The sequence below is a fragment of a genome, unplaced genomic scaffold (genome assembly GCF_019419815.1).
Source record: "Pyrus x bretschneideri cultivar Hongxiangsu unplaced genomic scaffold, Pyrus_bretschneideri_v1 Contig37, whole genome shotgun sequence".
NCBI classification, from domain to species: domain Eukaryota; kingdom Viridiplantae; phylum Streptophyta; class Magnoliopsida; order Rosales; family Rosaceae; genus Pyrus; species Pyrus x bretschneideri.
The window spans coordinates 872,915-886,875 of NW_025999690.1; the positions used below are offsets into that span (position 1 = coordinate 872,915).

Sequence of the window (13,961 nt, forward strand, 5' to 3'; positions counted from 1 at the left end):
TGAGAAAATTGGTGTGAGATTTGTGAGGATGGATGGTGGATTATATAGAGGATTCAGAAAGGATTAGGTTGTACATAATGCCACGTGGCATGCCGTCATTCGTTACAAATCTGATGGAAATCTATCCTCAAAGATTGTGAACAGATTATGACACGTGGCATGCCGTCATTCGTTAAAAATCTAATGAAAATCTATCCTCAAAGATTGTGAACAGATTATGACACGTGGCGCGACATGATTGGTTAATAATCTTATCAGAAATCCATCACCAATAATTGTATTTTCAGATAATGACACGTGGCATAACGAGTACGATTAAAAAATTTATCGAAAATCCATCCCCAATAATTGTCTTTTCGGATTTTATGACAAGTGGCGTAACGACAACGATTAAAAATCTTATCCGAAATTACAAATAAAATTATTTTGTATTATTTAATAATACTTCGAATAATGACACGTAGCGCAACGATAACGATTAAAAATCTTATCCGATATTACAATTAAAATTATTTTGTATTATTTTATAAATAAAAAAAATACTAATATTTTATTGCCTATTGCCAGGGCTATTGAAGTGTAACGGTGGAGATGCAAATTCTATTGCCATGGCTATTTACTGTTCATTAAGGGCAATTACTGTTCATTAGGTGGATTGAATAGTGCATTGCCTGGGGGGAGGGCTCCAACACTGGAGTTGCTCTTATGCATAAACAAAATCAAGAGTGGAGATGCACATTGGATTGTGGAAATCCTATGATCATGATTGTACATTGTGTGGTTAAAAATAATTTAAAATTTAAAATTAAATATAAATAATAATTAACGAAAATTAATCGCACGATGTACAATAAACGATCATAATCACAGAATTCTCAAGATCCTTAGAAAAAAGATCCGACAATGATCGTTTTTTCATCCCCTCCTATTTGTGCCACAAAGGTAGCTGAAAATTTACAGACAATGTTAAATGCATAAACAAAGAAAAGCATAACCATGTTGTAAAGGTAGATGACAGATGGATGGCACTATAGACGTTTGGAGACATATTGTCTGCTCTCCTGTTTGAGTGTCATTCACATATTTTTCTATTTGTGCGATCACGGTTAAGTCACGTTAATATTTTATATTCTTATTGTTTTTTGTCTTATTATCTCTATAAAAAAATCAATATAAAATATTAACGTGACTTAACTGTGATCACACAAAATAAGAGGGGATGGAAATGGCACCCAAACAGGAAAGTAAACAATCTACCTCCTAGACGTTTATGCATAAACAAAATCAAGAAAAGTGGGTGGAGATAAAGATGGATGACAGATGGATGGCACTATAAACGTTTATGCATAAACAAAATTAAGAAAAGTGGATGGAGATGCACATTGGATTGTGGAGATTCTATGATTTTTGTAAGAGTCTTTAATCCAACCTCGATCTCCAGCAGGGGTTCAAATCCATTGGATTATGGAGATGCACATTGGATTATGGAGATGCACAATGTATGATAAACGATCATGATCACAGAATTCTCAGGATTCCCAAAAAAAATATCTGACGAGCATCGTTTTCCCACAATTTCAAGTATCTCCACCGAATCCTCCTAAACATCACATCTCACAATTTCTATATAAGGACCTATTAGTTCACAAATGTAGAGGATGTAGTCAAACTAAGATTTTAAAAGATTTTAAAAATGATAGATTTGATAAGATTTAAGAGGATTAAAGACTCTTACAAAATTCATATGGATTTGTAAAGAATTTAAATGGATTGTGGTGGATTGTGGTGGAAGGATTTGAAATCCTAGGGGGTGAGGTTGGATTATTTTTAATCTTGGCTATATATACTTTTGGCTCTCAAATCCCACAAAATCCACAACTTATTGAAATCCTCCAAAATCTTTATTTTTTTAATACACTTGGATTTGGATGAATTTTAAAATCTTTTAATTGACTACACCTAGATTTTAAAGAATTCTAAAATCCTTTAATTGATTACACCTAAATTTGAATGGATTTTAAAATCCTTTAAAATCTTTTAATTGACTATACTAGGATTTTAAAGTCTTTTAAAATCCTCTTAAAACCTAGTTTGACTACACCCCTCTAATAGCAGCAGTGTAGAGAAGAAAACATATAATCTCTTTATTTCCATTGCTTTGTAATTTTTGTTTGATAATAAGAGACTGCTGTTACTGCCCCTACCCCTAGAACATAAGCACACTTAGCGAGCTTTGTAAATATTGTATCTTACTTATTTTATATCTCATTGCACACGTATTCTTAATTTCACAACAACCACAAAAATATATATATATATCTTCCCAATAATTTATGCGGTAACCACTCCTGCATCAGCCTCCATGATCAATCATGGAGCTGCATACCCTAGAGAGAGAGAGAGAGACAGAGAGAGAGAGACTACTTCAATGGTCTGTGAAAGCAAAAAAGTTCAAAGAATAATGTAACCTGATCAGTGTCCATAGAAGCAAATTCCTCTACTCTTTCTTCTCCTTGAATATTTCCATTTGTTTCTCCTTGCACTCACTGCAAATTGAGCAATCCGTTTTCTTTAAAGCAAAGCTGATGCTACATCAATTCGCGGCTGCCGGAGAAGTCATGGATTTGAACCCTGCTGGAGATCGAGGTTCGAAAGATGTTGATAAAGTTCTGTCTACGGTGAGTTTTGCATACAATAAGGAGAGAGCAACCAGTTCCTCGCCATTCATTGATTCCATTCTCCACAATGCTCACCTCTTTGTCTTGTTTGCCGTGTATCTTATTTGTCGTTATGTAAATCACGTATCACTGTATCAAGTACTTGTTTGTGTCGGGCTTACCCCATTGTTTCTCTATTTCTACATCAACTATGCGCCGTTTCTGTTCTTAGAGGAAGACATCAAGTGGATTCGAAGAGAGTGGAGGTTACTGCATGCCATCGTTGAGGATGCAGAGAAAATCATGGAATATAGGGGTCTTATAGGCGCAAGAGCATGCAAAATCTGGGATTCTAACCCTGATGGAGCAACTGTGAAAGGAGTTGATGAAACTGAGGTTGCATGGTTGGAAAAAGCCAAGTCCATGGTTTTACAAGCAGAAAATTTAGTTGAGACCTTTGAGGAACAGAGGATCAGAAGAGACTCCCACACCCAAAGATTATGTTTCGATATGACCACTGAAAATTTCCAGCAGGTAACAGGGCTGTTCACAGAAACTAAGACTGTTAAGCAGGAAATGAAGGATATGGTTGAGGAGAATAAGGTATACGGGATTGACATTGGCGAATCTCTGGAGAGATCAAGGTCCAGTATTGTAAGCCTGCTGGACAGACCCGTGGATGGACATGATCAACAAAAATGGGTGAAGTCCAAAGAACAAGTTTCCTCAGCAGCTGCTTTGGCTTCCACCGTCGTAGAGAACATAAAAAGTCTGACCATTCAAAAGCCAGATTTAACGTGTAAAGATACCGGAGACCAAATAAGTTCAATAGACCTGCAACTGCAGCAGCTGCATCATTTTTTGAAAGATATAGAGGGAATTCGATTTGAAAGTAAAATTGAAGAGGCCTGGGTGAAGGAAGTGCACGAGATGATTAAGGAAGCAGATGATGCCGTTAACAAGTACTGGCAGAGAATTGGGCGGCTATCATTTATCAACAATTGGAACGCCGGGAGAAAGCTCAAGGGGGACATAAGGTGCTTAGACGTTGGGTTCACAAAACTCTTAGAATGGAAAGATAGTTATGGCTTCAAGTTTGTAAGAAGAGATTCATCAAAATTCGTCTATCAATCCCCACAGCAGACCGAAGACGACTCTATTATTTCAACTATATTACGCTGGATGCACAAGTTACTCACTGACAAGTCGCATCTATTGGGTGAAGTATTGTATGAAGTCACCTCGTTGTACAAGCAATTGGAAAAAATGCATAAACTCGTACGTGACGCATCAGGAGGAGGATATAATTCCAGAATGTCTTGGTTGGAGCAAGCCCGGAAAATTTCTAAAAGTGCAAAGGAATCTTTGATAACCTTTCAGAGCAATTCAGACAATATGCGGCAAAACCTTCTATTTAAAACAAGAGCTGGGAGGAAATTTTCCCGTGACGTCTACCGCATAAATCATAATATTGATCTTTTCTTGAAATGCATCAGAGCATATGACATTGAAGTAAGGGAAGAGCCAAACTCAGTGGTTGGTTTAGAAGAAGACATTGAAGCAGTGGTCTCACAACTGACAACCAACGACGAAAACCCCTCGGTGATTTCCATTGTGGGGATTGGGGGCATAGGAAAGACAACACTGGCAAAGAAGATTTATGATCATGGAGTTGTTGTAGACCATTTTCCTTGCCGTGCATGGGTTTCTCTACCTCAGAAGTCTGATAACGGTGCACTTTTGGAAGATGTGGCAAAACAGGTATTGAGGTCTCTTCAACTACTAGAGGAAGAAAATCGCAATGGATCCTGGATTCAGAAGGCGCATGATGTCTTGAAAGACAAAAGGTACCTTTTAGTTCTGGACAACATCTCGACAGAAGAAGAATTTAATACCCTGGAAACAGGATTTCCAGTAACATCGACTGGACGCAAAATTCTGCTCACCACACGCGACAACAAAGTGGCTTCAGGAGCAGACATTTCTCCCCACAAACTTCGACTGCGAACCAAAGAAGAAAGTTGGCAGCTGTTTACCCAGATGGTGCACTTTCCGCCAACAGAGGCATTACTAGCAAAAGATATTTTTGGTAAATGTGGGGGTTTACCACAAGCAATCTTCCATGTTGGATATCTGATGTTAGGGAAAGATGCGAGCATGGCTGAGGAGACGAAAATGGTGCTTACAGACATCAAACAGAATGATACACCATTGTTAGCAACCTTCACTACAAGGTCCATTAACTTGCCTCCCCATCTGAAAAAGTGTCTTTCTTACTTGGAACTCTTCCCAAACGACTTTGAAATTCCAGCAAGGAGATTAACCGCATTGTGGATTGCAGAGGGTTTGGTAGAGGATTGTAAGACAGAAGAAACTGACGAAGATGTTGCAGATAAGTATTTGTCAGAGTTGATTCATCTGGACATGATTCAAGTAGTCAAAAGAAAGCACAACGGAGAAGTCAAGACATGTAGCTTGCCATATGCTCTACAGAAAGATCCGTTGCCAGATGGGAGCCCAGAGAGACTTATTGATCATTATAGCAAAAACAATGCGTCGTTTGCTCATATTCATGGCGACAGCGCAAACTTTCCAAGTCATTACAGAGATCTCGTTTCCATCATCTCCTTTGATACTCGAGAAGGAAATAAACCTGGAGAAGAAATAGGTAACTTTCTACGAAGAGGCATTGCAGGCGGTTTCTTCCATCGGCTACAGGTTCTTGATCTCGAACGTGTATTTAGACCTGAATTGCCCAACACCATAGGAAAGCTAAAAAAGTTGAGGTATCTCGGTTTGAGGTGGACTTTCCTGGAATCAGTTCCAGCATCCATTGGTGACTTGCTGAACCTCCAAACCTTGGATGTGAAACATACAGATGTACAAACTCTCCCTAGTTCAATATGGAAACTGCAGAAACTTCGACACTTGTACTTGAACCAGAGTTATCAGAGTAAATTTATGCATCAACAAGGTGGAAGTTCCCTGAAGAATCTGCGGACATTATGGGGTGTATTTCTGGATAAAGATAGTCCCTTGATCCACTGGATTGACAAGCTGATCAACCTCAGAAAATTGGGATTGGCATTCCAGTTAAGCCTACCAGAGCAACAACCATTAGCAGACAAGTTAGCAGACAAGATTGTTAAGCTGAAGAACCTTCAGTCTTTGAGAATTAGATCAATAGATGAAATGCGCGAACCCTATCTAATCCGCGTGAACTTATCAAACCTTGAGAGTCTCTCCAGCCTAAATTTGTTCGGAAAGCTAGATACTTCCATGATAGCTGAATTCCCCAAAAATCTCACTGATCTCACGTTATCAGGCGCTTTTCTGTCAGTTGATCCAATGCCCATGTTAGAGAAGCTCTCCAACCTGAAATTCCTCAATTTTTACTCCAACTCTTATACAGGTATCGATATGGTTTGCTCCACCACAGGGTTTCCAAAGCTTGTGGTTTTAAAGTTATGGAAGCTCCAAAACCTAACAGATTGGAATGTAGAGGAAAAGGCAATGCAAAATCTGAGGGAGTTGGAGATAAGAGCATGCACAAATTTGAAGGTCCCAAGTGGGTTGAGGCACTTGAAGAATCTCACTCTGCTGAAGTTAACTAATATGCCGGAAGAATTTTCTGCAACCATTGCGATAACTAAGGCGCAAATTTGGGATGACATAGTTCACTCGCCAGCAGTCATTACTGATAGCTGGTAGTCCATGCAGACTCTCCTGTAATCGGGTATGTTTTGGTTTTTTAGCCTCTTCAAAAATTACTGTGTATATGTGCATAAGTACTGTGTAATGATGCTTGTTTTCTACATGGAAACCATGTTCTAGTTCGAGTGACACTCATCGGTGGTTTATTGATTTCAGGTAACATCGACCAATGCATTTGACGCATAGAGAACCCGACAGCCTAGTCCATGTTGAGTTGCAACGCGGGGTGATCAACTCTTATGAACATGTTCAAATTTCCTTCAATAAAACTGGGTTTGTGATGTAATTATATCTTAAGGAGTTGTTGATGTTTGTGTTTCGTACTTGATCACTGAATTTGCTAAGTTTTCATTTAGTTATTTGATAGTATGGATGTTATAATAACAGTAACTCTCACTCTCTGTTTGCTTTGATCATATATGGATGATTAAATGCTGCATTTTCCTATTTAAATGATCGATCCGAGTTAGTGCTCTTCTTCCTCCTTTGCTTCAAGAGATAATCTGGTACTGCATAATCAAATTATAATGTAATTAATGTTTTTACTTAATTAGTGCTAAGTAATCTCACAATTAGTTTAAGTAGGGTCTGTAAATTAGTGCTAATAATCACACAATTAGTACACCCTCCAGCATTATTAGGCTGAATAGCTAATTAGCTACGGTGGTGGTCGAAGAGAGGACTGCTAGGAATTTAATTTAATTCTGGGCCTAAAATCACAAACTTTAGGCCATTTAGTTTGTATCAAGTTATGTCTATTTGGCCCATTATTTTAAGTCCAAGAAGGATTTTTCTTAAAGCATCTCCAATGCAAGGACTTAAATTCTAGACCTATATTCTTATATTTAGGTCCTCAAAAGATAGAAATTTAGGGAGATTTTAGATGCCGTCCTTAGTTATCAATGTTTTTTTACTGGACCCTTGTTGATTTTCAGTTTTTGATCGAAGTTTCCCGATATTAATGTAAAAAATGTATTTTCATGTAGGTTGCTATATTTTTAAATTAAAAATTGAAATTTATAACTATTTATAATAATGAGATTTTAAATAAAACCTAGGGGGAGTGGAAATCATAATTCGAAGTGAGCTGGGCCATTTTGTGGCTGCCCGCGCAATGAGGTTTAATTTTGCTTCCTTCTAGGGGTGGGCATAAAAACCGTCAAACCGCAAAACCGCATCGAACCGTAAGAAAAAAAACCGAAAAAAACCGTGTTGACCGGAAAAGTCAACTTTGAGTGAAAAACCGAACCGAACCGTTCAAACCAATTCCAGTTCTGGTTTCGAATGACCAAGAACCGGCCGAACCGAACCGAACCGTTTTATTAATAATAAATAAATAAGTTATATATACACACACATGTCATGGTATAATAGGTTGAAAAATTGTGTACAGGAGCTGCTGCTTCTTGCTTGCTCTCTGAAGTCTGAAAACCTGCAATTTGCTTCATCATTTTTTTGTTTGTTGACTGATTGACCAGTGCATATGTATTTTAGTTGTCTCTTTTTGTTGACTTGGTGCCACTACCAAAGACATTTGCATTAAAAAAGATGTGTTGTATGCAACTTTATGTAATCAGTTTTAGAAGATGTATTTGAATGCATAATGATTTGGTGTTCAAATAATTTATTATTAGGAACCGTAAACCGGCAAGAACCGAATCGGAACCGGTGTAGACCGAACCGTAATGTTCTAGTAATAAATTTAAGTGGAACCGCACCGAACCGAACCGTTAATATATTTCGGTTCCGGTTCCAGTTTAGGGGTGGAACCGCACCGAACCGCACCGTGCCCACCCCTACTTCCTTCCCTCTACATGTGGAAGCTTTAGCTGCTCGTGAGGAGAGATTTTTCATTGTAACTAGAACACATAGTGGTACACCACATGTCAATATATTAATAGTAAAATATGTGTGTTAAAAAGTTAATAACTTAAAAAGTACAATTTCCCACCACTTATATAAAAACATGTGGTGTACCACCAATGTTTGGAATCGAAATAAGGTATCAACTTTGGCAGCGGTGAACTCGTCCCGGATAGCTAGTGTTCGACATCACCCTACTACATATGATAGAACCCAGAGAACACTTTGCACCTCCACTAAAAGCATGAAAATATACCTCTAGTCCATCTCTTTCTCACTCATCTACTATTCAAAATTGAATCCAAAAACTGTCATACAATGGAAAACTCAATCCATGTCTGAGATTTTTTCCGTGAGATTTTTTAACGAAACAAACAGTGAATAGATAGAAGAATTAAAGTAAAAACGGACCAGACTAACGAAAAAAGGTGCGAACTCTGTTGCTACTGAAATAACTGCGACTCAAAACGGTGAGGCAAAAGTTTGCGATGCAATCTTCAAAATTCACTCATTGGGTTTTATAGATACTAGATAGTGGGTCGTGTTTTCATTTTTCATTCGTTTGATGAAGAAGTAGAGCATAAAATGAATATACATATTATGAATTGAGAGTGCAGGAAAAGAAAGGCCCTGCAACATTTAGTTGTGTGGTGGAGATAATTTCAAAGGATGAATTGAGAGTTCACCGTAGCTTAGAAACAACATTGGATGCTATTCTCTATGAATTCAACTCAATGGATTTTCTGGCAATTTGTGAGTTGGGTTTTGTTCTTAATGTGAAAAAGAGGAGTTTTTGGGAGGAAGCTGACCCCTTGATAGTACATGTTGAGATGACTTTTCTTGCTTTCAATCTGTATGATAAAATGTGGTTCTCAAGTTGCTGTATTGTTCTCAATCGTGACATACACTACTGGAAGGGCATTTGGGATAAGGGTTGATGCGAGAATTATACGCGCACAAATTAAACCCTCTTTTTGACAATTGTAGTATGGATGTAAGTAGGGATCGTTCTGGACCGGGGATTAGGAGGGATTGTTAACCACTTGGATTTGACTTCAAAAACGTAAAAACAAGATAAAACACTAAACTAGACTCAAAGAATGTGAAACTAAACGTTAAAACACTAAGACAAAACAAAAGACTCAAAATGCTTTAAAAACACAAACTAAAATGATTTCTAACTAAATTGAACAATAAAGTAAAGGGGGATTGAGTTTTGGACGGAATTAAACTAAATGAACAAATTGCAATTAAAACATAATGTAAATATGAAATTAATGAAATGGAATGAATGGATGCTAGCCAAGGGGTTTATCTCCACACATGTTACACTTGCATAATAAAAAGATTTCTAATTGCATTTCAATAAACCATGAATTCTCAACGCCCCGGGTTAATTAGGTCCGCTTAAATTAACCGTCAAGTTTTCCTTAAGTTAATGAATTGGATGATTGCATACGACAATCCAAAGCATTCCTCACAAGTTCCCTACATGAATTGCATAATAGAGATACAAGCAAGAATCATTAAGCATCATGAAAACTATAAGTGTTGACGAGGCATTCGTTACTATGATTGCATGAAACTTATGCCAAGAATATGTTTAACACGATTGTTTATAAGCAACCTCCACTACTTGTGAATATAAGTTCATAACTATTACGTGAAACTCACTTATATTCTAGCGTCAAATTCATGCATGAAAATTAAGCGTTCATTCTTAATAAACATACATAAATAGGTTATCAATCAAACAGTTAAACAAATTGAATTCACAACTTATGAAACGTAATTAAAAGTAATCAAATCATATTACAAACATAAACATAGTTTCGAATCACCCCCTAGCTAAAGGGGGTTTAGTTCCTCATAACTTTGAAATCAAAGAAACACCTAAACATTCCAACAACTCAAAACTTTGAATTGTATGAACGTTTAAGCACTCTTTTCTTCCATTTCTCATACGTACAAAACAAAGAGAATTAAAATGAAACTTTGAAATCAAAGAAACACCTAAACATTCCAACAACTCAAAACTTGAATTGTATGAACGTTTAGGCACTCTTCTCTTCCTCGTTGTTGTAGCATAAGGTTTAAGGATAGGTTGGTTGGGGGGATGGAAGTGTTGGGGAATTATGGAAATGGATGAGGATTGGTGGAAATGGAAGATGGTTTTTGGATTCTAAGGGAGAAAGGAATGTGTTTGTGGTGTGTTGTTGTGTTGTGAATGAGATGATTTGAATGAATGGGAATGCAAGGGTATTTATAGGAGGAGTGGAGGGAACATATGGATGTTTGTTTAAGCATTTGTGTGAAGGAATGATGAAGAATTGCATGTGGAATTAAAGAATGAGTGGTGGTGTAATGATGAAGTGAATGCATGTGGAATTAAAGAGGGAGAATGTGGTGAAATGATGAAGTAGGAAGGTGGAAATGCATGTGAGATGTTGGAAAGGAAATGGGAATATGAGTGCATGTGGGTGAATGATTTGTGGTGCAATGATGAAGAGTGAATAAAGAATGCATGTAGGGTTAGCTAGGAAAGTGGGAATGTGGTTGAATGATTAAAGGGACATGCATGTGGCTTGTTTGATTGCTTGGTGAGATGATGCATGCTTGTAGTTTAGGGTGTTGAATATGGATTTGCATGGCATTTGAATTGATTGTGGGCTTTGGAATTGGAAGGAAATGCATGGCAAAGGGCTTGGTTTAAGAGAGAATGGGCTAGGCCCTTTGTTTTATGTCCAAAGTGAATACAAGGCCTTCAAATTCGTCCAACATTTTGGCTCCAATCATATGCCATCCATTCCAAGCCCAATTTTGCTCCAAAATGCTCCAAAATGCATCCTTTTTCTTCCTTAAGCCCTTAGAACCTGAAAACACACAAAAGAAGCATAAAGGACTAAAATAACTACAGAAACATAACGTAAATGCACGAGAACAAGCCATTTAAGTCGCATGAATATGCTCCTATCAAACTCCCCCACACTTATCTTTTGCTAGTCCTCGAGCAAAACAGAAAGAAAAACAAAACAAAACGAAACGAAACAAAACAAGTAAAACACACCTAAACCTTCCAACAACCGTCTTAGGGATTTCCAATGCACATGACAAGTTAAAAATCATCATTCCCACAGATTTTAGTCATCTTCACACTTAAGTACATTCTTAATCATAGTCACCATATACTAGTTCACAATTAAGCATTTAAAACCATGTTTTGAATGTAGTAACATGCCTTAGAGAATTTGCTCAATTCCTTACAAGATATGCACTCGATTTTCACTCAGAATTTCTAACTACACACCCTAATCTAGTCATATGTGAGAAGATTGATGTAAACATGAAAACGACACTCACATATATGTATCACAAAGAACGCAATTTCTGGAGTTAATAAGCATGTTTAGATATGATCTCATGAATGGAATGCTACTACTTAGACGCGAGAACCAGTGACACCATATGCTCATACCAAATTCAAACTCCACAATTGAAATACATAACACTCAAGATAGAAGTCAAAGGGTTGTAACGGGGCTAGGGTATTGGCTAACAATGAAAGGTGAAGGGTAAACAAACATTCTTAAAGCAATAGTGAGCAAAGTATTGAATCAGGCACTTAGAATTCCCTTAAGAACGCAGAAGTCAACTTTGAACACCCAAGGGAAAGTCACACAAAACTTTAGGGCCATATTCACTTTTTGGACCCTTTCTTCAACCATCAACGCTCGTGAGTTCATTCTTACTTATTTTCACTTTTTTTTTTTTTTTTTTTTTTTTTTTTTTTTTTTTTTTTTTTTTTTTTTTGAATCTCAAAACATACATATAAACGTAAGAACAAGCATTCCTTCCCCCACACTCATTTTCTTGCAATACCTTAATCAAAAGGAATTCATTGCTTACTATGCTTCAAGAACAAGGGTAAGGACGGTCATATTCTAGGTTAGGTGAGGATAAAGTGGGTTAACAAAGAACATGGGCTAACACGGCTCAATGGGGTTAAACTTAAACACAAAATGAGTTAAGGGCACATGGCTTTTTGGCTTTGATGGTGGTCACTACACAACTTCATCTTGAATATGTGTTATGCAAATCAATAATATGCTTTGAATGAAATGGGCATGAGTTCTAGCATTTGGAACTATATGATGAAACGCCTTCTAAGTAGTAACCAAGCAAAGAATAATGAGATCATGCAACGACTTTAGAAAACAAGAAATCACAGATTATACTCTCCAAAGAACGTTATAGGCTCAAGTCTCTCAGGGTTGTAGCGTTTGTTTGAGTTCCTTCATTCAAGCATGTTACAAAAACGAATTTTTCTTTTATGATTGCATGTGAAGTCATACATTATAACCATAACCAAGCATATACCAAGAGTAAATCAAACTTTTCTCTATGTTTATAACTCTTTTTAACAGTCATGCACTTACAAACCAAATCCTTATCATTGTGTTGGAAGGTACCTACGACACAAAAACGACTCAAAACACTCTTTTTAGGCTTTTCAAAACATGTTTTTCAAATTTTTATGTGATTTTCGAATTTTTAAGTCAAAACACACTAAACACACTTAAAAACAGCAAGAAACAACATTTGAAGTTATGGTGGATAAAACCCTACGAATTTGCATCAAAACACTTTAGTATCTCCCCCACACTTAAATCAAACATTGTCCTCAATGTTAAAAACCACACTAAACACAAACAAACATATAAACAGCAATTAAACATACTAAACATGGCAGAATGTATCTAACAAAGAGAAGAGTTTAGAGATGCAAATCTGGTTATGGAGTTTTCGTTCCATCTTCTCCTTGGTGATTGCAGTGAGGCTTGGATCTTTGTGATTCCACAGGCTTACTCTTGAACTGCGCTGCTCCCATCGTTGATTTTCCTTTGTGCTACTCTTGAACTGGGCAGCAGGCTTCCTTTGGTCTCCCCCGAAGGTCTGAGCTTCCTTCTCTTATCTGTTTCTTTGTTCAATCTCTCCAATTCGTATTGAAGAGGGTTAGAGGATAGCTCAGCAAAGCTAGGTAAGCAACCAGGGAATAGAGTCTAGATAGACTCCAAGTGCCGGCTGATTGCTTCTTTCACTTTGCTATGCGATTAATAACAAAGACAAAGGAAAAGACAGGGAAAGAGCATGATATGGGATACTTTTGCTTTTGACCTTGATGATATGAGATACCTTTGCTTTTGAAGAAGCGGTGAATGAATCAGCACATGTATTTGTTGTGCTGCTTCCTCCTGGGTCATCTGTACTCCAGGCATCTGGTATCATCTTTGGGGAAGAAGAAAGAAGTGAGTGTTTCGAAAGGCTTTGCTGGGAGTGCGCCCTCAGAGGTGAGAAAGAGTTGGGCATTTTCTTCAGGTTTGCCTTGCCATAAAAGATGAAAGTCGACAAATATAGGGATAGCAAGTGGTGGTACTGTTCTCTTACCCTTGTCGACAAACGTTTTGATCCCGCAAATCCGGCCTTTTGAAATAGTGACGACTCTTCGATATTTGAAGACGCCTCTTCGATTTCTGAGCAGGCGCTTTCTGAAAAGCAGAGAAAGCGTCGCCGAACTTTGCGCTTGTCGGCTAAAGACGTGTAGCTGCGATGATGGCCTCCACGTGTTGAACGCGTTTTCTGAAAAGCTGAGGGAGCGTCGCCGAACTTTACGCCTCAAATTCCGGCTTTTTGAATCGGTGGACGCGTTGCCTTGGCTTTTTATAGAGC

At 37.6% G+C, this 13,961-nt stretch overlaps 1 protein-coding gene across 1 annotated transcript; it reads left to right on the forward strand.

Moving 5' to 3' along the window:
* Positions 1-2,345: 2,345 nt before the first annotated feature.
* Positions 2,346-6,824, forward strand: LOC103939251 (probable disease resistance protein RF9). Its single transcript, XM_048563896.1, has 2 exons — positions 2,346-6,393; positions 6,528-6,824. The coding sequence occupies exon 1, from the start codon at positions 2,586-2,588 to the stop codon at positions 6,366-6,368; it is 3,783 nt and encodes a 1,260-aa protein (XP_048419853.1). The 5' UTR covers positions 2,346-2,585; the 3' UTR covers positions 6,369-6,393; positions 6,528-6,824.
* The last annotated feature ends 7,137 nt before the right edge of the window (positions 6,825-13,961 follow it).

Excerpts from the sequence above, each read along its gene's own strand:
- LOC103939251 (XM_048563896.1), top strand. The coding sequence starts at position 2,586 with ATGCTACATCAATTCGCGGCTGCCGGAGAAGTCATGGATTTGAACCCT.